Here is a 20,387-nt window from a genome sequence, read left to right on the forward strand (position 1 = left end):
GCTAGATGGAGCAGTTCCTATGTTGCAGCTTCAGAACATGAGTAACACAGGGCATGCACCATCGTTTGGGAATTTAATTAGCTCCCTTTTGACAATTATCAGTACAGACTAATGCAAATTAAGCCGGATCAGGATTGCTGGGCTGTGATCTATTGTAGCATGGAACCTTTTCTTCTCATTTTGAAATGCAAATCCCAGAAATGAGGATTGAGGGGTTTTTTTTGGGGGGGGGGGTTGCAGAGGAAGTTAAATGTTTTATTAGATACTACAACAAACAGCCAAAATGAAAAATTAATATGCTTGTTTCCATTATTGCAAAGGTTTCTTGAACAATTGTTTGTGGGGGAAGGCTATTGTGGATATTGGTTCTATCTGTGTTTGCATCCAACAAATTATTTGCTTTCCTTGTTTTCTCACATTTGCATATCCGCATACACAGAAAACAAATAATAATTATGACTCCTGCTGAAGTGGTTAAACAATCCTTCTTACCATGGAACTCTGGGAGCCATAGTTCTCTAGGGGGGGGGATCATGGTCTCCTAACAGCTCTCAGCAGCCTTAACAAACTACAGTTCCCATGATTCCCTGGGCAAAACCATGGCTATTTAAAGTGATATGATACTACTTTGATGGTCTGGTATGGTTGGGGCCTTAGTCATTCCCCCACCTCCCCAATCTTCCTCTCATAATCCAACGCCCTAAACTGTAGTTTACTTAATTTGGGCATAAATCAGCACCACCTGGAAATGTTCATTCAGGGACCATAAAGTAAGAAATGAACTGAGGGTTGAGCCCAAAATGAAATAACTTTTTACATAGCGGCAACCATTTCAGAAATGTCTATCCAGTGACCATAAATTTAAATATGACCTTGGAGTAAAGCCAAAATCAAAACAAATATGTACTTGCACTTCGGACCCCTAAACCAAGAGACATCCCAGTCCACAATTCATTAGCAAACCAGCCGTGGTGCTTTTAAGAAGATGGCAATCAGCTTCTTCACCCTTGCTGCCTGTCTCCTAGGATGCCACCTCTATGCTGAATGTGCAGGTTAGTTCATTTTAAAGCTAACTGGCCACCTGTGCTTCTTCTGACTTGAAAAGAGAGAGGAGCTCCGACATCGGATAAGGGACAAAACATTTACAAGCAGCATGAAATCTTTAAAATCCTATCTTCTAAAGATACTCCCGCCACAGGAGTATCATGAAGGACCCAATTTTCATTAACAGCTAGATCAGGGCTCATTAATCCAGCCTGCAAACCTTGCAGACCCTGCTGCCTGCTCGGTCAGTCCCTGCGCTAAACTGGCGCTGCGCGGAGGCCTTGCCATGCGGGGACTGATTTCTGCAACGCTTGCGCAGCTTCGGATTAGCTGCAAGAAGCTCCTCCAGCAAATCCAAAGCTGTGGACGCCTCTGGGCGATGCCTTTTCCTTCCCGCTGAGGCGGGCGCGTATGGCCAAGAGCTGAGCGGGAGGAAGTGGCGGCAGCGGACCCAGGCCAGTGGCATGGGCTATGCGCCCCGCGGACCCCTGGCCAAGGCTGAGGATGGCGACAATGCTGCTGGAGACAAGGCAGCGTTGGCAGCTGTGGCATGAGTGGCAGCAGAGGGGGTCCTTTGGGGTTTGGGGGGTGCTTTTGGGAGAGGGTGGGTCTGGCCCCCCGCAAGGTGTGAGGGACAGTGGACCGGCTCCCTCCTGAAAAGGTTTGCTGACCCCTGAGCTAGAGGAATCCTAAACTGGCATAATCTGGCCCTAGAAACACCTGGGATAGTCGCAGCCACACCTAAAGCTGAGCTCTGCTGGTCCCTGCCTATCAGGGCAGAAGGAGGGGGCAGCTTTTCTGTTGCACCACCGCCAGCCCAGCAGAGAGGCTGGTATCTTCTTCTGGCAATTATTATTACTTATTAATTTATTTGCTACTTAATACCTACATCGTGTGCTAGGATCCAGTGGGTTCTTGGCAGGGTGGTAATATGTCCTGCTTTACGGAGGAGCACCCTTTATTTGAACGAGTGCTCTATTTGAAGGAGAGTCACTGGTCCAAACTGGGCCAGCTCTAGGGGAAGGCTGGGTGGCGTGGGGCGCGGCGCCCACCCACCAGCCGCGGCAAGAAACAGAGCGGGGGCGCCGGAGCGATCTCCGCACTACGGCACCAGGGCGCCCGACATGCTTAAGTCGGCCCTGGGTCCAAATTCACTTTAAAGACTAAGAACTCATAAGAAGGGTACCCAGCAACAGTTAGCACTTGTGGGCTTTGCAGGGAGACAGGTCACTTGGCCATGGGCTTGGTGAATTCATGGCAGCTTCTGTGGCAGCAGAACTCCCCACCCCAACCCCTTCCCAATGACCTGATAAGAGTTGAAATAGATTTAAAAATTGTCGAGTAGCACCTTAAGAGACCAACTAAGTTTGTTCTGGGTATAAGCTTTCGTGTGCATGCACACAAACATGCTACTGGACTATTTATTTATTTATTTATTTCGACAGTGTCATACCAACACGGCTACCTACCTGAATGTGATAAGAGTTGGGCAGAGTCAGGCAGAGGAAGTTCGTGCACAATTTTAACCCCCTTCAATAGCACAGAACAGGGATTGAAGTTGTTATCTGTACACATTTCATCAGAGGTAACTCCCGCTCTGCTGCATAGGATTTCTTCCCAGGTCCAAAGAACAGATATTTCTAATCTGATGTGGTCTTTGTCTCTATTAGAGTACGGATTTAAAATAGACCCACTTGGGGGGCGGATATGCAAGGAAGAAGGAAGCAGCTACACGTAAACTTGAAGTCATAGCTAAAATGTAGACTAATAATAATGAAGAACAATGAACTCTGAGAGCCAGTGTAGTCTAGCGTCAGATTAGGACCTGGGAGACCAGGGTTCAAATCCCAATTCTGCCAGGAAGTTCAGTTAGTGACCCTGGGCCTATCACTGCCTCTCAGCCTAACCCACCTCACAGGATTGTTGTTGGGATTAAATGAGGAGGAGGAGGAGAAAAACCATGTACACCACCCTGAGCTCCTTGGAGAAAAGAAGGGACCAGGGGGGGGGCATGCTTACTTGATGGAAGGGAAAGGAGGTTATAGAGAGTTTAGAGATCATGTCATTAAAAAGCCACTATTGAAGATATGGAGGGAAAATAGAGACATCTTAGAATCCAAAATTCCGTGGTGGGTTTCCCCCCCCAGAGATGACTCATTATTTAGCAAAAATACAGAAAGAAAGTGGGCAACCTACCAGGAATTATTAATAAAAGAGAATGGACAATTAAAATTAAAAACATATCAGCAAATGAAAGAGCACTGCACAAGCTGGCTACATTATTGTCAAATACAGAGCCTATTCCAAAAACATAGAAAAATTGGGTTTAAAGAGGGGAAATCTAAATTGCAAGAAATTCTGATAGAAAATAATGAAAAACCATTGGCAAAATTATACAACCATTTGCTAGAATGGGAGATGAAAGATGAAATAGTTAAAACAACCATGATTAAATGGGCTCAAGATATTGGGAGACCCATTTACAGCAACCAATGGGAGAAACTATGGAAAGAGGGATGGAGATTCACGGCCTGTGCAAGAATAAAAGAAAATATGTTAAAATTAATGTATAGATGGCATCTCACTCCAGAGAAAATTGCGAAAATCTATAAAACAAGCTCGAATAAATGCTGGAAGTGCCATGAAAAAATAGGAAACTATTATCATTGTTGGTGGCAGTGCAAGAAAATTAGGGAATTCTGGAATCTGGTATATGAAAAGTTAAAAAAGATGCTAAAAATAACATTTGAAAAAAACCAGAGTTATTTCTATTAAGCATGGTACCAGAGAATATCCCAGAAGACAGGAAAAACATCCTCCTCTACGCATCCGCAGCAGCAAGACTCCTAATTGGACAGCATTGGAAAGGGGAGAAAACCCCGACTATTTTAGAATGGCAGGAGAAGTTAGTAGAATTTATGAATCTCTCAAAAATGACAGCAGCAATCCGAAATACCCCCAGACAAATTTGTAAAAAAGAATGGAAGTATGTTGAGGACTTTTTGAAAAAAGAAGGATTAAATGTAGATTTGGTGATTTGCTTAGACTGAAAGATATACAGGGGAGTTGGAGATTATGTATAAACAATAACTGAAGTAAAGCGAGATAAAAGAAAATATGTAAAGGAAAGCGGTACTCAAACAACAGGAAGCAATTTTTATCTCTCTTTTTTTTCCTCCCTTTTCTTTTTCTCTTTTTTTGCCTCTTTCTTTTCTTTTTCTTAATATTTTTACTATGATATAGGATTGATATATTATTAACAGATATCTAATTAATAATCGATTATCCGGACTATTTGCTGCATAATATTTTTCTGTAAGGTTTTTTTTTTTCCTTTTTTTTCGTTTTCCTTTTTTCTTTTCTCCAATTTCAGCTATGTTTAATTTTGATTATATTTCTATAGTTTGTCTATTTTGTATCAGTTATCTGTTTATGGTTTTATGTAACCTTTTTAAAGAATTGAAATAAAGTTTCTTTAAAAAAAAAGAAGGGACCATGGGGGTTATCAAGTCCAAGCCCTGCAATGCAGGAATATTTTGCCCAACGTGGAGCTCAAACCCACAACCCTGAGATTAAGAGTCTTATGCTTCACTGCCTGAGCTACCCCAGGAGACAATGCCTTTAATCAATAAAATAATTTTGATCTTGGAGTATGAAGCCAAATGAGTAATTTTTTTAAAGGAACATCTGCAGGGAGTTCTCATTAAACCAGCCTTCATAATATCAGCTTGTTGCCCCCCTGATGATTTGGACTGCAACTCCCCTGCTAGCTGGGGCTGATTGGGATTGTAGTTCAAAACATCTGGGCAGGGCAGGAGGTTGAGAAAGGCTTTGATCAAATGGATATTATGTGTGGGATCACCTTAAAATATTTGGTTCCATGAGGTACATAGGAACCTGTCTTCTACAGAATCATACCATTGGTCCATTTAGCACCAGCTCTCCAGGGTTTGAGACACGGGGTTCTCTGTTCTACCTGGAATTACATTGACATCAAAATGTCAACCCGTCTTTCCCCTCTATTTTCCCTTTCTGGATAAAATCTGGTAAATTAAAACAAGATTTGAAAAACCCTTGTTGACAGCAACCCATTTGCATCAGGAAGGTCCCTTGGAACAGAGTAAAAAATAATATGCACATTTGATTTAATGATTAAATGCTTTCTTTTCCATTCCCATTCCATTCATTTAAGGATGTGTCTGTGGCTGCATAATGCAAACTAGAAACGCGATCCAGGCAAAGTTATGCATTTCAGAGTAACCTTGTTTTTTATGAGGAGAGTTGAGCCCCTTTTCGCTGCAGTCGGCAGGACTAAAGAGCATATAACTGGCTCTACAGAGTGTGCTTCAGTTTTTGCAAATAAGCCATGGGTGGCAATCAGAAGTTTAATTATTACCTTAAGTCAGAGCATGGGGTAAAAAAATGGACCCCAAAAGACATGGTCAGTCTGATGTCAGCTTCACAGCTGTCCTTGGATTATTCCAGGTCTGCGTTTATAACCGTGGCATTTGTTGCTCATGAGATGTACAGGTAGCATAATGTAAGATTTACATTTTACACGATGCATTTCATTAGTACAAAACTCACAACTTTATTCTGCACTTGGGTTAATACCTGCAGGATTGACGGGTCCGGGCGACATCATGCATGCACAGTGTGGGGCACGAGGACGTGTTGTGCGGACGCCCCATGGCTTGTATGCTTGGCACAAGCATAGCCCACAGCATGCGGGCACGGACACTGCTGAACTTTAAGGGGCCTGGCATGCCTGCTCATGGAGGATAAAGCAATCAGTTGCCACAAGCCATGAAGACTATGTTCTGCCTCTACGATCAGAGGCAGTAATGCTTTTGAATTTAGTTGCTATTTTCCAAAAGTTGGCCACTGTGAGAACAGAATGCAGGACTAGATGTATCATTGGTCTGATACAGCTGGACTCTTCTTATGTACTTGTAAAGCAGTAGTTCTCAAACTTTTTTCTCTTGCCCACACTGTCAAGATAAAAATTTGCTCATGCCACACTGATTTTTTTTAATTAATAAAAACTACATTGGAAAACAAAATTAAAAAAAACTCCTAGCAGTTCTTGATTAATAACATAGAACACAACTACAGTGGTACCTCGGTTTAAGAACAGTCCTCTTTAAGAATGATTCAGTTTACAAACGCCACAAAACTGGAAGTAGTGTCCCGGTTTATGAACTTTACATCGGTCTAAGAACAAAATCCGAACAGCGGAAGGGCACCGGCTGCGGGAGGCCTCGTTAGGGAAAGCGCGCCTCGGTTTAAGAACGGTTTCGGTTTAAGAACGGACTTCTGGAACGGATTAAGTTCATAAACCGAAGTACCGCTGTACTTTAGAATGTGATCATTGGACATTCCAGGTTCAATTCCTGGCATCACCTGGTAGCATTGGGAATACAGGGCTGGAAGCAGCACCAGTGATGCAATGATTAGGGCAGGGAGGCCCCCTCACACTCATGCAATTCCGAGGGACGGGGTGGTGGTGGTGGATGGCATTGGAAGCAGCCTTCTCAGTGGATTTCTAATTTCTTTTCCTGTTTAAGTTTTTGTTAACAAGAATGAGGCAAATGCTCTATTGCACCGACATAAGAGGCACAATACTGGCTTACTGGAAGAAGTTCTGCAAGGAAACCTTGAGCGTGAGTGTATTGAGGAAGTATGCAATTATGAGGAAGCAAGAGAAGTCTTTGAAGACGACTTGCAAACGGTAATCGTGAGATCTCAAATGCTGGTCATTGAGTACTTTGGCGAATGAGCAGGTGGGTGGGTGGGAATGTTTGTAATGTTCTTTACTAAACGCAACTAGGACCACATCCACAGCAGGCACTTGAAGCACCAGGGCAGCCCTTAACAGTCATGGCTTTCCCCCAAAGCATTAGGGGAACTGTGGTTTGGGAAGGGTGCTGAGAGTTGTTAGGAGGCTCCTGTTCCCCTCCCAGAGCTCCAGTTCCCAGAATTCTCTGGAAGAGGGATTGATTGTTAAACCACTCTGGGACATATTTCAGAACAGAAGGGCAGTGCTGACCTATGGTGTGAACCTGCCAAAATGCTTGTGAAATGCCTGGATGTCAATACTAAAGTAATATGAATGTTCTATAAACCTGTTTGCTGTTTCTCTGCCTGCATTTACCATTGAGGTTAATGTTAATAATTTTTCTTGTAGATCATATTTTGGAATACATACACTTACGGTAAGCAGTATCTTTTGTCTGACTTTGATTACCTTCACCAACCCGACTACCTTCACCCACCAAATGTGTTCACTAACCAGATGGTTTGGACACCAACTTCCATCACTCCCAGCTGGCATGGTGTGGGGCCAATGAGTTTTTTGGTCCACAGTTTCTGGAGCGAACCAGGCTAACACAGGCTGCCGCAGTATTCTGCGTTCATCAAATAGCAGCCCACAGACCACTGAACTGTGCTATCGCATGGAAGAAGCTTGGGTCTTTAGTAATACATTGAATATGCCTAGCATCACACTGGATTTCAACAATGATAGCTACAATCTCCCATGGCTTTGCTTTGAACTATTTTTGACAATAGGCATCATTTAAGCCAACCACAGCTGTCTTTTTTTATGTGACATTAAACCATAGCTATCATTAAACAGGAGTGCACACTTCCACACTTCCAATGTCCTCCTTGCAGTGGGGCTGGAGGAGAAGGGGGGGCATGCTACTCCTGACTCACTGCCCTGTGTTTTCTTTTATCTTTTGCTTCTGCGGTAAAATGCATTGATAGCCATTTGTAGATCACAATATGACTGATGGATATCCTTAGTTACAGTTACAATTGAATCTTGATTTCCAAGGTGGCGAGGGATGCAAGTCAAGACCATGCATGAATGGTGGAACATGTCAATGCCGACCCAATGACTACCTATGTCTGTGCCTAGATGGATATGAAGGAAGGAACTGTGAGATTGGTATGTTAATGGGGAATGGGTGCTCAGTTACCTGGAACCACAAATAAACCACTGAGCCTCTTGGGCTTGCTGATCGGAAGGTTGGCAGTTCGAATCCCCACGACGGGGTGAGCTCCCATTGCTTGGTCCCAGCTCCTGCCAACCTAGCAATCCGAAAGCATGCCAGTGCAAGTAGATAAATAGGTACTGCTCCGGCAGGAAGGTAAAAGGCATTTCCATGCACTCTGATTTTCGTCATGGTGTCCCATTGCGCCAGAAGTGGTTTAGTCCTGCTGGCCGCATGACCCGGTAAACTGTCTGTGGACAAACGCTAGCTCCCTCAGCCTGAAAGCAAGATGAGCATCACAACCCCATAGTCGCCTTTGACTGGACTTAACTGTCCAGGGGTCCTTTACCTTTACCTTTGATAATAATTATAATAGCAATCTAAACAAGTTAAGGTGTTATTTTTTTAAGTAGGGCTGTAACAACACACTAGAAAGTGAGCAGCAATTCTAAAAGGTGGACCTGTCCTGGGTGGTTGTTTCATATTTGAAGTGCCACGAGGAGGAATTGTTCTGCCTGCTCCACAGCTGAGTATTTAGGAACACTGAAATCATCAGGTGCTTCAGTTTCAACAGAATGGTGTGCAAGTTCTTCTACGCTCAATGGAACTTAAAACAACAACAACATAAGCCATTCCAAAGGAAGTTATTGGAGCATTCCAAATCATTTTACCTGTGCAGAAAAGAGTAGATCCATCTGAAAGGCAATACATGGCTATCTGCACTGATCATTTTGCAATGCATCCCTAATTATTATCATTGTATAATTATAAGATTATTGTATAGTCTTAGAATATGGTATAATCTTAGAAGGGGGTGTGGCTCTGAGGTGGTGGGGTGTGACTATCACAAAGGGACCCTGCGCTTCTGAATTTGCCGCGACACTACAGGCTGTGGATCTGTGGCCAATGATGTCATCAGCATAAGACCATTTTTTAGAGCTCAGTGATATGATGATGCAATAAAGTTGAGGAGGAGTGGGGTGTACTTTTGCAGTAAGGGTCTGATCCACTACCTATGACACCTGTATGCTGTGGTTTTAGACCTTACTGATTGGAGGACCCAATCTGAATTCCCACAATCTTGGGTTATCAAAGTCTCTTAAAGCATTGTCCACAAATAAAGTGTTTGCTCTTCTGATGTTATTGGACTCCAACTCCCATCAGCCACACTGGCTGGAGATGATGAGGGCACCACACTGACTAGCCCTACATTACAGGGTTGTTGTGAGGTTAAAATTGAGGAGGAACGATGCATGTTGCCTTGAGCCAACAGAATGAAATGCAAGTTTTAAATGGAGATCATGAGATTACCATGCCAGTGTTAACCAGATCAAAAATTTGGTTGATTTGGGGGCATCCTTGTTGTACCTGTTTCATGCCACAAGTATGTTCTTATATTTTGGCAAGTTTCAAGTAAAATTCAATTTAATTTCAAACCTCCCCCCATCAGACCTTGCATGCTCAGCGAAGAATGGAGGTTGCAAGCAGATATGTGAGAATGGCCCTACAGGGAGGGCAGTCTGTTCCTGTGCTCCTGGGTACAGACTGATGGAAGACCAGAAGAGTTGTGAACCAACAGGTAAAAAATTTGAGCACTGTTTAGTAATGTTTGACCTATGAATCTTCTACCCTTTTAGTGGAATAAAACTCCAAACCTGATGTGGGAACAGGTTCCATTGAAATCCCTCCAGGTGAGGGATTTGTGTGCAGACTATCCAAATCTGGGTGGAATGGGTACTAGCCAATAGCTACCTGCAGTTGTCATACCAGAAGGTTCACTAGTCAGTTGCATCTGGGATGGGATGGGGAGGAGGCTTTAGTTTTTCCTGCCTCTTCATGAAGCGCTAAAGAAGCCTTTTTAAAAAGTGAGAAGTCGGGAGGGGGATGTTTCTTAGATCTCAGGCTGGTGTACTATTTTGCTATTAATTTAGACTTTTGTCTTGTTATGTTTATCAATAAACTTTAGTGTGAATTGCTAGTGGGTTGCCCAGTCTTGGTGGTATGCAGTACAGTATACTGTAATGTGAGACAGCCTGTTGAATCCATGCTTATTTTATATCTTGCAATGTGCTGCAATGGATTTCCTTACTACTGGATTCTTTTCCGGCATTGTTGTGAGCTGCTTTGGTTCATGATAGAACACCTGCCTTGCATTCAAAAGGTGCCAGCTTCAATCTCTGGTATATCCTACTACTGTATGTCTCAGTCAGTGGAGGCAATCCTGAACCCAATGGACAAATGGAGAAAGGCTCTACCACCTGTGATGCAGGCAAAAGTCCTATGTTCATTCCCCATCATGTCCTAGGAGTGCTGGAAATGCCTCCTGTCTTAATTCCTGGAGTGCTGTTGCCGGTCAATATGGACCTGATCCAACGGTCCACTTTAACATAAAGCACATTCTCAAGTTTATGGATTACCCTCCAAAAGCGGACACACGAATGAGCCGGTGATGCTTGCAGCTGCAGCCTCACATCAAGGAAAGGCTAATCCTCAAATTCTAGCAGGTGTGCTTGTGCACCGGAGCCTACTTTCCAGTGCATGAGTGATTTTGTAGTTTCTCCACAGTGCCCTTTCCATGCGGGAGGATTGGAGCTCCAGAGGCAATGAACAACAGAAGCAGCAATGCTACCAATGACCCCAGAGAAGTGTCTGTCAATAAAGCCCAGATTGCTCTTGTGGGACCAACGCCTCCCGGGCCAATAAACACAAACAGCAAGAAGGGGGAAGTTCCGTGGCAGGTAATGCAACAAGAGTTCGATGTTTTGCAAATGTGGTGGCTATAGAAGGCCCACATCAGGCAATCTGCAGGAGAACCGTTCCCTCTAGTTAAAGGGGTGGGAAACATTTTTCAGTCTCAGGGCCACATTCCCTTCTGGGCAATCGTCTGGGAACCACATGCCGAAGGAGGTTGGATTACTGCAATGCATTATACATGGGGCTGCCCCTGAAGACAGTTCGGAAACCAGCTGGTGCAGAATTTAATTGCTCACCAGAACAAGACAGTTTGAGCATATAATGTCAGGCCCAATTCAAAGTACTGGTGCTCACTTATAAAGCCTTAAACAAATCAGGACTGCTATACCTCAAGGACCACCTCTCTTCATATGAACCAGCCCAGACCTAGAGATCATTCTCTGAAGCTCTTCTTCATGTGCCTCTTCCATGAGAGGTCTGGAGGCTGGCAACATGAGAACAGGCCTTTTCTGCAGTAGCTCCCCATCTGTGGAATGCATTCCCCAAGGAGGCTCAGCTAGTGCCTTCATTATACACATTTAGGTGCCTGGCAAAACATTACCCAGGCCTTTGGCCATTAAATAATCTATGGCGTGTTAAAGTTGTGGGGTAAGGGAGACTGTTACTATGATTATTATTTTATTACTATGCTATATATTACTATGCTTTTTATGTTTGTTTTAATTATGCTCCGTAAAATGTGTTCTTAATGTTGAACCCGCCCTGGGACCTTTTGATAAAGGGTGGTAGAGAATTTGAAATCCAAGTTAGTGCCTATATAAGACCAGTTGAATATTCAACTTTCAAATTCCAAAAATGATGGATGCTAAAAAAAGTTGTAACATGACTTTGGAATTCAAAGGTTATTTTGGTCAAATTAATATAATTTAGTTTTGCTTGACAAGTAAAATGTGTGTAAAATTGCATAGAAATCATTAAAATGATTGCCAAATACTTGCAAGTAAATTGTTGCTGTTGTTTAGCATTACCTGACATTTTCAGAAGATCAGATTAAAATTCTTTGGTTTTCTGAAAGCAGTTTATGTGCTTCTTCCTCAAATGTAGACTTGGCCACTCACAAAAATAACAGCAAAACTGAATTCCTCACACCCAAAAACATATTTTTCAGACACCTCACTGAAGAAATTGGAAGAAATTAAGTTTCCCTACCTAAAATGACATACCCTACCATCACAGCCTCTTGCACGAGAGAATTCTACATTTTAACTAAGTTGCTTCACTTTACTGCCAGGTAAATCTGCAAAGGGGGACGCAGGTGGCGCTGTGGGTTAAACTACAGAGCCTAGGGCTTGCCGATCAGAAGGTCAGCGGTTCGAATCCCTGCGACGGAGTGAGCTCCCATTGCTCAGTCCCAGCTCTTGCCAACCTAGCAGTTTGAAAGCACATCAAAGTGCAAGTAGATAAATAGGTACCGCTCCAAGCGGGAAGGTAAACGGCGTTTCCGTGTGCTGCTCTGGTTCACCAGAAATGGCTTAGTCATGCTGGCCACATGACCCAGCTCCCTTGGTCAATAACGTGAGATGAGCTCCGCAACCCCAGAGTCGGTCACGACTGGACCTAAGGATCAGGAGTCCCTTTACCATTACCTTTGTAAATCTGCATAGGATTGCATCCTGAAACATTCACTCAAGCCTTCCTGATTTTTGATTTCTATGCATGTAGGCAAAGGCACTTGAGATATAAGTAAATACACTTAACCTGCTACTGTATTTCTCTCTGGGTTTTTTTTTTAAAAAAAAGTCTTTTGTTTGAGTACTCTTCCATTTATTCTTTGCAAATTTCAGTGTGCTGCTGCACCATCCAGCCTTTGCTGCCCTCTAGGGGCAGCTGCCATTAACACTACCATTGGACTGTAACTGCATATATGCTTTAATGGGTCGATCCTGATCTCATCCTGGTTTTTTTCGCTCACAGGTTTATATGCTCAGCTATGAGAGAAAAGAACTGTGTGGTGGCACAATCATCAATGAGAAGTGGATTGCCACCGCAGCACACTGCATTGACTATGGGCTACACACTGTTGTGGCAGGTAAGTGATAGAGCAACTTTGAGGTGTGGCTGGAACAACCTTTGGCTGCATTTTTGCTTAGAGTCTCAGGGAGGCTTCTCAGAGCAAACCAGGAGGGCTGGAAGAATGAGAAAGCTGGATACAGGTTTCTTGGGGGCCTTACTCTGTTCCTAGACTTTGGGGGTGGGGTAGGGAGAATGCTGTTGAGCATGTACTAAGTGCATGCCCTTTCCTCAGGATCATTATTCATGTCCGTCTATTTATTTTCCTTTAACAACGTTAATGTGTCATTTCATTGTAAGACAACCTCTAAGCAGCCCATAAAAAACTAAGCAAAGTATCTAAATTGTTGATAAGAAACAGATATCTTAAAATATTCAAAAGACAATCAAACTTGAACCCATAGCTTCAAGTTACAAGAAAGGAGATTCTGACTAAACAAAACTTCTGACAGTAAGAGCTTCTGACAGTAAGAGCTGTTCAACAGTGGAACAGTCTCCCTTGGGAGGTTGCGGACTCTCCTTATTTGGAGGGTTTTTAAGCAGAGGTTGGGTGGCCACCTGTCATGGATGCTTTAGCTGAGATTCCTGCATTGCAGGGGGCTGGACTGGATGATCCTCAGGGTCCCTTCCAACTCTACCATTCTATGATCCTGATCAACAGTAGCTGAAAAGAAATAAGTATCTTGATTATAAATATATTGCATCCAGTCCATTAGCCTGAGGCTGATTTACTGAAGAACAGAATTAATATATCCATTCTCTCCAGTTGCTTGAAAACAAAGAACTCACACAACCAAGATGGATGCCCGCAGATTAGCATATACACAGATCTGTAATAGTATCTCTTTCATGTGACTGAGCCAGCAGAGATAAAGCCCCGTGATGCAGCCACTCTAATGATTAACCTGTTAGGCTGCTCTTCAACAGAACTATCCATGCAATGCTTCACAGTTCAACACAGACACATTGTAGAGTTATTTTTTTCCATTTCATTATATATTGTATACTTAACACTGGTGCCTTGAGTTCAGTGCTGGAATCATTGCTTTAATCTGACGCAGCCTGGAGCATGCAGTGTTGAAAACTAAGTGTATGTCCGGAATGCCAAATTTCCCGTTTAAAGAACCTGTGCATATCCAATCGCTCTTTTTTTCATCAGGTGAGCACAAAATGGATGCTTTCGACCACACTGAACAACAACGTCGGGTGGTAAAGGCGATTCGCTACCCTGCATACAACATTACCCACAAGTACCACAATGACATTGCACTTCTTGAGCTGGATTCACCGCTGCAGCTGAACCATTACATCACCCCGATTTGCCTTGCGGGTGAGAAGTTCACAAACAACCTTCTGCAGCATGGATCAGGCACGGTGAGCGGTTGGTGGAGACCAAAGGACCAAGGAAAAAGAGCCAGTGTCCTCCAGGTTCTGAAGGTGCACCGTGTTGACCAGACCACTTGTCAGAGGGATAACGAGTCTACCCTCTTGCCAAACATGTTCTGTGCTGGTGTCTCTGCCACAGCTAAGAAAACGCACCAGGGAGGCAGTGGAGGCCCTTATGCCATAGATGTGGAAGGCACCTGGTTCCTAACAGGCATAGCGAGCAGCTGCGAAGAGTGTGCATTGAAGGGCGATTATGATGTCTTCACTGGAGTTGCAGATTATGTTCAGTGGATAAGAAACACAACAAAGCTTGCATAATTTAGCCAGGGGCTAGATGTCTTCAGTTCCTTAAAATAATCATCTCATGGTGGTGTAAGGTTGGGCGGGGGAATATAATCATCCTAAGGTATTGTTCTGAATTTGTTTTCTAGAATTAAAAACAAAGAAGGAAGCCCAGCAGCACAAATCTGAAAACAGTTTGCATAGGAATTGTTGTCCGGAAGAGTAAGGATAGTTAAAAGGTAGTAGAAGGCCAATATTTAGTATCACAAGCCACACCAGATTCAGCTCACAACCCGTTTTTCAAAAGTACCTCCGCAGGTTGTTATAAAGCAAAGTTCTGTAAACTACTTTGGAAACTTAGCATTTTAATGCTCTTGCCATGCTATCAGCACTTATTACGTGTATAAGAATGAAGTGCCATAAAACCACAAATAAATTACCGCATTAAAAACAGCACCATTTTGAATTCAAAACGTCACAAAACTCGCCACATGGGACAAAACATTCAGTGTGTATATGTGTGTGACTCTTTCAACAGATAGATTTAACACATATTTACAAACATGCTAACAGCATAGTTTACCAGTATATTTCAAAATGAGAGGAATTTTTTTGGGGGGTGTAGTTTGGAGTACCATAGTGTTATGAGTTGATGGGCAGGGGAGTAGGCTGAATGTCAAGACCCTTCTAATTCCTGGATCCAGCAAGTGTTTAAATCTAGAAGTTGGAAGCTAGAAGCAGGCTGGGAATCCAGAGAGACAGAGCCATGGCTGATTTCTGTTAGAATCCAAGGCTGTGGATTCTACCAAACAACCTCCCCCCACTGCCCCATCATAGCTTCAGCTTGTACATATGTATGTGTAAAGAAACCATATATTATAAGGAAACCACAGTCTCTACTGTACCTCATTCCATAGGAAACATGAAGCCTGGGTAAGTGCTTGAAACCCAAGGAAATCTGCAACTGTTCGGTATTGGGGTGTCATGCAACACTGGTGTGAGAAGTGGGTTTTGTGTTTCCTGGAAGGGGACCTGTGACCAAGATGTGCCAGAGGTGAAGTGGAAGAAGGAACAGCAACACTCCTTGAGCAGTTCAGCTCCAGCAACAGATGAAGCAGTGAAGCCAGCAAGACATGGGGCGGCTTGAGCACATGATCCAGCGACAGTTTGCTGAGGTGAAGCAGCTGCAGAGTGTGTGAAAGGCCTCCTTGGAGAGAAGGGTGTGGCTCCATGCAAGTTGAGGGTCCTGCTGAATGAGATGCTACAGGGGGTTGAGAGTGACCCAGGACCCAGCTGCAAGGCACCCAGCTGGAATGGATGGCCGAAGAGATCCAGAGTGTGGGTGGGCAGCTGAAAACAAGGGGGGGAACCCACATTGGGGAAATGTGTGGTGGCTAGAACTGATAAGCTGCTTCTGATTGATTTCTCCACTCCCTGGGAGCCTGTTGTGGAAGAGGGGGTGAGGGAGAAATTGTAGGTGTGTGTGAACATGCAAGAGGAAGAGCCAGTGCCTGAGGAATTGGCAGTGGAGGAAAACATGCAGGAAAATTCAGAGACCTGTGTGCAGGCACCAGGGGAGCAGCCGGTGTCTGCTGAATTGGGTGAGATGAAACCCTTCAATGGGAATGTAAAGCTTTTAAAAGTCTTAAGATTGCAATCCTAGACCTGTCTACTCAGAAGTAAACCCCATGGAGCTTTCTCCCAGGTAAACAGATATAGGATTGCATTCTAAGACAGTACATTCAGGTTTGCAGAACCAGCCAGATTCATCAGTAAAAGTGCATACCATTCAGATCTAGCAAGATGAGATTAAAAGGCTAAAATACTGTTGCACCCCACCCCACTCTCTGAGCAGTGTGAGATTCCAGGGGTTCCAGGCGCTTACCCAGGGTTTGTGTTTCCTTCAGAATGAAGTACAGCAGAGACTGTGGTCATTAAAATATATGATTTATTTACACACATATACAATCTGAGCCTATGATGGGAGGGTTCACAGCAATAAGACTCCAAGATGGTCTTGCTTCTCCCATAGCCACAACCTTGGATTCAAACAGAAAAAGCATGGCTCCGACCCTCTGCCTTCCCAGCCTGCTACTTCCAGCCTTTGTCTTTTTAACTACCACTGAGTTAAGGAAGGAGGGTCCACCCATTTGTTTTCTGGCACCGAACCACTTCCTTTGTTTCCTTAATAGCTCATATTTAGGCCATTACCTTACCAGGAAGCTAGCCTGGCTATTCTAGGAACTAAAATCTTTCCTTAGATTTTTAACAATTGCTGTACCCAGGTATTAGAAGGGTCTTGGCATACAGACTGCTCTTTCCCCACGCAACTCATAACATTATTATTTTGGTGAAAATCAATATAGACATGGCTATCTTTTAAAACTGTTGGAAGCCACATATTTGGCGCCTGATAGGATCCCATCATTCAAGCTATAATGGATTCAAGGTATCATTTTCTTGCTGAGTGGTATAATACTGTTGAACTGATACATTAGAAAAGCATCAGAAGGCATTAGCAATTTAGCATTTGTAGATGCATAATGTACCCTGCAATCAGATGGCAGTTTCGCTTTAGCTCAATAAGTGCCTGCTACAACATCACCACCCAAAATAAACACGCATGTTCTTTTGCAAGCTTTGCAGTAAAACTGTGGTTCAACAGCCAAGACTGATAATTTAAAAGAGTTCCAGCTCTCCTACAGGAACAAAACTCCAGACTTTGGGGACCATTTCAGTAATCTAGGGGTAACCAGCTTGGTGCCCATGAAGCCTCTGAGCCCTGAGCTCCTCACCCCACTCCATTGCCCCCTTGACCATGAGAATCTGAGGGTGCTTGACATTTTCTCCCTTGAGAAATACACAGAGGTGAAGGAGGAAGTTGGTAGTTTCATTTTTAATGTCGCGGTCTAGTCCAGTAACATATTCCATAGAGAAAGATACATAGCCACAGATAACTCTGAGTGGGCAGCTTGCCCTGGTGGAGGTTTGAAGCTGACCAATCCCTTTTAAGCCTCTGGTTCCAGGCGGTCTCTCCAGCACCTTGTGACTCTTAAAGGACCAACCCTCTGGCCTGGTACACTTCCTTCAGTGCTGGGCCGGTAAGGTCTTGACAGGGGTATGTGTGTTCCTTGGGGGAAGGTGCTCATGGGGGTCCACGCTCTGACCCTACAGATGCAGAAGGTCGGTAGAGACTGGTCCATTAGGGCAGATGGGACACAGTACACTGCCCCACCAACCTCAAATCTGCCCTCAGCCAGTGCCCTCCTGATTACCTTCTTGCTTGTATCCAAGTCCAGGGGCTGGGGCTGGTTGCCAGTTTCCTCCTCCTCCTCCTCAACCTTGGTGTTGCCCTTATAGGACTCAGCAGCAAGGAGGATGGGGACAAAACTAGACTACTGTTGGCCTCCCTGCTTACTGCCCTCCCATTGGACATCAGCCATCACTGCAGGAGGCTCTTGGTGGGGGGGGGGCTCATGTTCATCAGCTTCTGCTCCTGCTTTCCACCAGCAGACTCACAGCCCTGCACCTGGTCTGATTCCTTGGGTGGTTCTACACACAGGGGAAAACACATACTATAAATAAGTTATAAATTAAATCGTTATAACAAAAGGGGGGGAAAATCACACGTAAAATTGCCTAGAAAAGTTTTGTGCTCTTCAGCGCCATCTGGTGTTGCATGTTTACAACGCTGGGGTTTCTTTGTTTTTTACTAATGTCGCTGAGTCCCTTGGCTGGAATGTCTGTAGCTCCTGACCCACAAGCCTTAGCAGCTGCTGAATTGGGGCCATGACATTTACAGGTGCTTTTCAAAGCCCATGATTAATTCTACTTTTAGTCAGATCACTTGGAAAAGCAATGAGTGTGCATGCACACCTTCTCTCATTCTGTTTCTCCTGGGAGGAGGCTGAGTAATCCAAATGTACCTATTGGCTTAAGAAGGTTGGCAACTCCTGCACTAATCCCTTCAGTCTTGACATAGCACCTTATTGGTTTATTGATGCCATTGCAGATAAGCTTTGCACACAAAAAAGGAATGAATTATGTAAACTAATTAATTAATTAATTAATGAGGTGGGACCATTCTACCCCAATGCAATCTTAAATAATTAAGATAACCAAAAAGTACAGCCTTACTGCAGACAGGAGTATTGCTGTTTGGTGCAAATGTAGATATTGAACTCTGTCTGTTTTGCAAAAAGTACAAAGTAAACTAAGAAGAACAAAGGCAGCCATGTACATCAATAAGAAAAGTCAGTCAGCAGCTGGTAACACCTCTATTAGGTCCAACCAAAAAGTCACAAAAAACACAACACACTTCTGGATTCTCTGGAGATCTTCCTCAGGGGGAAATGATAATAAACACAACAGTAGAATAATTAGTTAAAGCTATGAGGTGGCTCACAGATTTAGTCTAAAGCCCCATGTGCACTATACATTTAAAGCACCACCAGCCCACTTTAAACAGTCATGGCTTCGCCCAAAGAATACTGGGAACTGTAGCTTGTTAAGGGTGCTAAGTGTTGTTTGTAGGCTCTCCACTACTCCCCTCCCATAAAACAACAATTCCCAGAGCGCTCAATTCCTGTTCCCAGGGCACTCTGAGGTTTACAGCTCTGTAAATAGAGCCCCCCTAACAACTCTCAGCCCCCTTAACAGACTATACAGTGGTGCCTTGCTTAACGAATGCCCTGCTTAATGAAATTTCCGCTTAACGAAAGGATTTTTCGAGCGGAGTTTGCCTTGCTAGACGAATTCGTTTTATGAAAAATTCATCTAGCGAATCGCGCTTTCCCATAGGAATGCATTGAAATTCAATTAATGCGTTCCTATGGGCAAAAAAAAATATCAATGCATTCCTATGGGATTCTCTAGACGAATTTTTTCGTTATAAGAAAAGACCCGTGGAACGAATTAAATTCGTCTAGCGAGGCACCACTGTAGTTCCCAGGGGGAATCATCTCCTTGAGGGGGAAGCATCTCTCTCTTAGAGTGGTATAATACTTCTTTAAATGTATAGCGCAAATAGGCCCCAAGACAGAGATTTCAAGCTTATTCCTTCTGAAGTGCTACATATTTGGATTACTGGGATCAAGAAGGGGGAAATGGCAGTAGTGCTCCATTTATTTGAGAAACACTCAGTTTATAATCCCATTCTTTCCCAAATGAAAACTGCGTAGGCAGGGAATAGAAGTAAGGAGAAGCATGGCCGTCTTCCCCTACCCCTCTCTATCCTTCTGAGTTGTTGATATTTGATGATGCAGCAATGCTGAGGAGGAGATGGGTGTGCTTCTGGATGATGAGTCTAATCAGGGGTGTCAACTTGAATAAAATATTAGGGGGGGGGGGCAATCAAGCACCACTCTGCATAATTGATGGCAAAACGCAGCTCACACACACACACACACACACACACACACACACACACACACACCATTTGAATGGCAATGCCAATCAATTTTCGGGGGGCCCTCAAATATTTTATTGGAGGGACTTCAGCCCCTAAGAGTTGACTCAAATGGGTCTACTCCAGTGTATAGGGTTTATTATAGACTTTATTGACTCACAAGGCAAGATGGTGAAAACTCACTTTGGGTTCTCTGTGAGCTCCACTAACCTGGTACCCTCCAGGTGCTGCAGAATGACAATTCTCCTGACCCCTGTGCTGGCTGGGGTTGGTGGGAACGGTGGGAGACACCAGATCGGCGAAGACTGGTCTAAAGACTGCCATGCTTTTCCTCACTTCTATTCCCTGCCTACACAGGTTTCATTTGGGAAAGAAAGTGTAGAAACCAACCTGCTTTGCATAGGTAAAATTTGCATCCACTGCCCCACCCACTTTGGCCACCAGCTCTGCCCACCATTGGCATGTGGGCCTTGGAAAGTTACCTAGAAGAGAATCTAGTATTTGGC

General features: G+C 43.9%; 1 protein-coding gene across 1 annotated transcript; it reads left to right on the plus strand.

Moving 5' to 3' along the window:
- Window positions 1-918: 918 nt before the first annotated feature.
- On the plus strand, window positions 919-14,927 carry LOC118090360 (coagulation factor IX-like). Its single transcript, XM_035126015.3, has 8 exons — window positions 919-1,052; window positions 6,612-6,775; window positions 7,232-7,259; window positions 7,883-7,996; window positions 9,493-9,621; window positions 10,608-10,780; window positions 12,711-12,825; window positions 13,966-14,927. The coding sequence occupies exons 1-8, from the start codon at window positions 986-988 to the stop codon at window positions 14,508-14,510; spliced, it is 1,335 nt and encodes a 444-aa protein (XP_034981906.1). The 5' UTR covers window positions 919-985; the 3' UTR covers window positions 14,511-14,927.
- The last annotated feature ends 5,460 nt before the right edge of the window (window positions 14,928-20,387 follow it).

The sequence above is a fragment of the Zootoca vivipara genome, chromosome Z2 (genome assembly GCF_965207765.1).
Source record: "Zootoca vivipara chromosome Z2, rZooViv2.hap1.1, whole genome shotgun sequence".
Taxonomy (NCBI): domain Eukaryota; kingdom Metazoa; phylum Chordata; class Lepidosauria; order Squamata; family Lacertidae; genus Zootoca; species Zootoca vivipara.

Bases quoted from the DNA above. Each gene is read 5' to 3' on its own strand.
- LOC118090360 (XM_035126015.3), top strand. From the start codon at position 986: ATGGCAATCAGCTTCTTCACCCTTGCTGCCTGTCTCCTAGGATGCCAC. The intron at 1,053-6,611 runs GTTAGTTCATTT...TTCCTGTTTAAG, and splicing joins CCTCTATGCTGAATGTGCAG to TTTTTGTTAACAAGAATGAG. The intron at 7,997-9,492 runs GTATGTTAATGG...TCCCCCCATCAG, and splicing joins AGGAAGGAACTGTGAGATTG to ACCTTGCATGCTCAGCGAAG.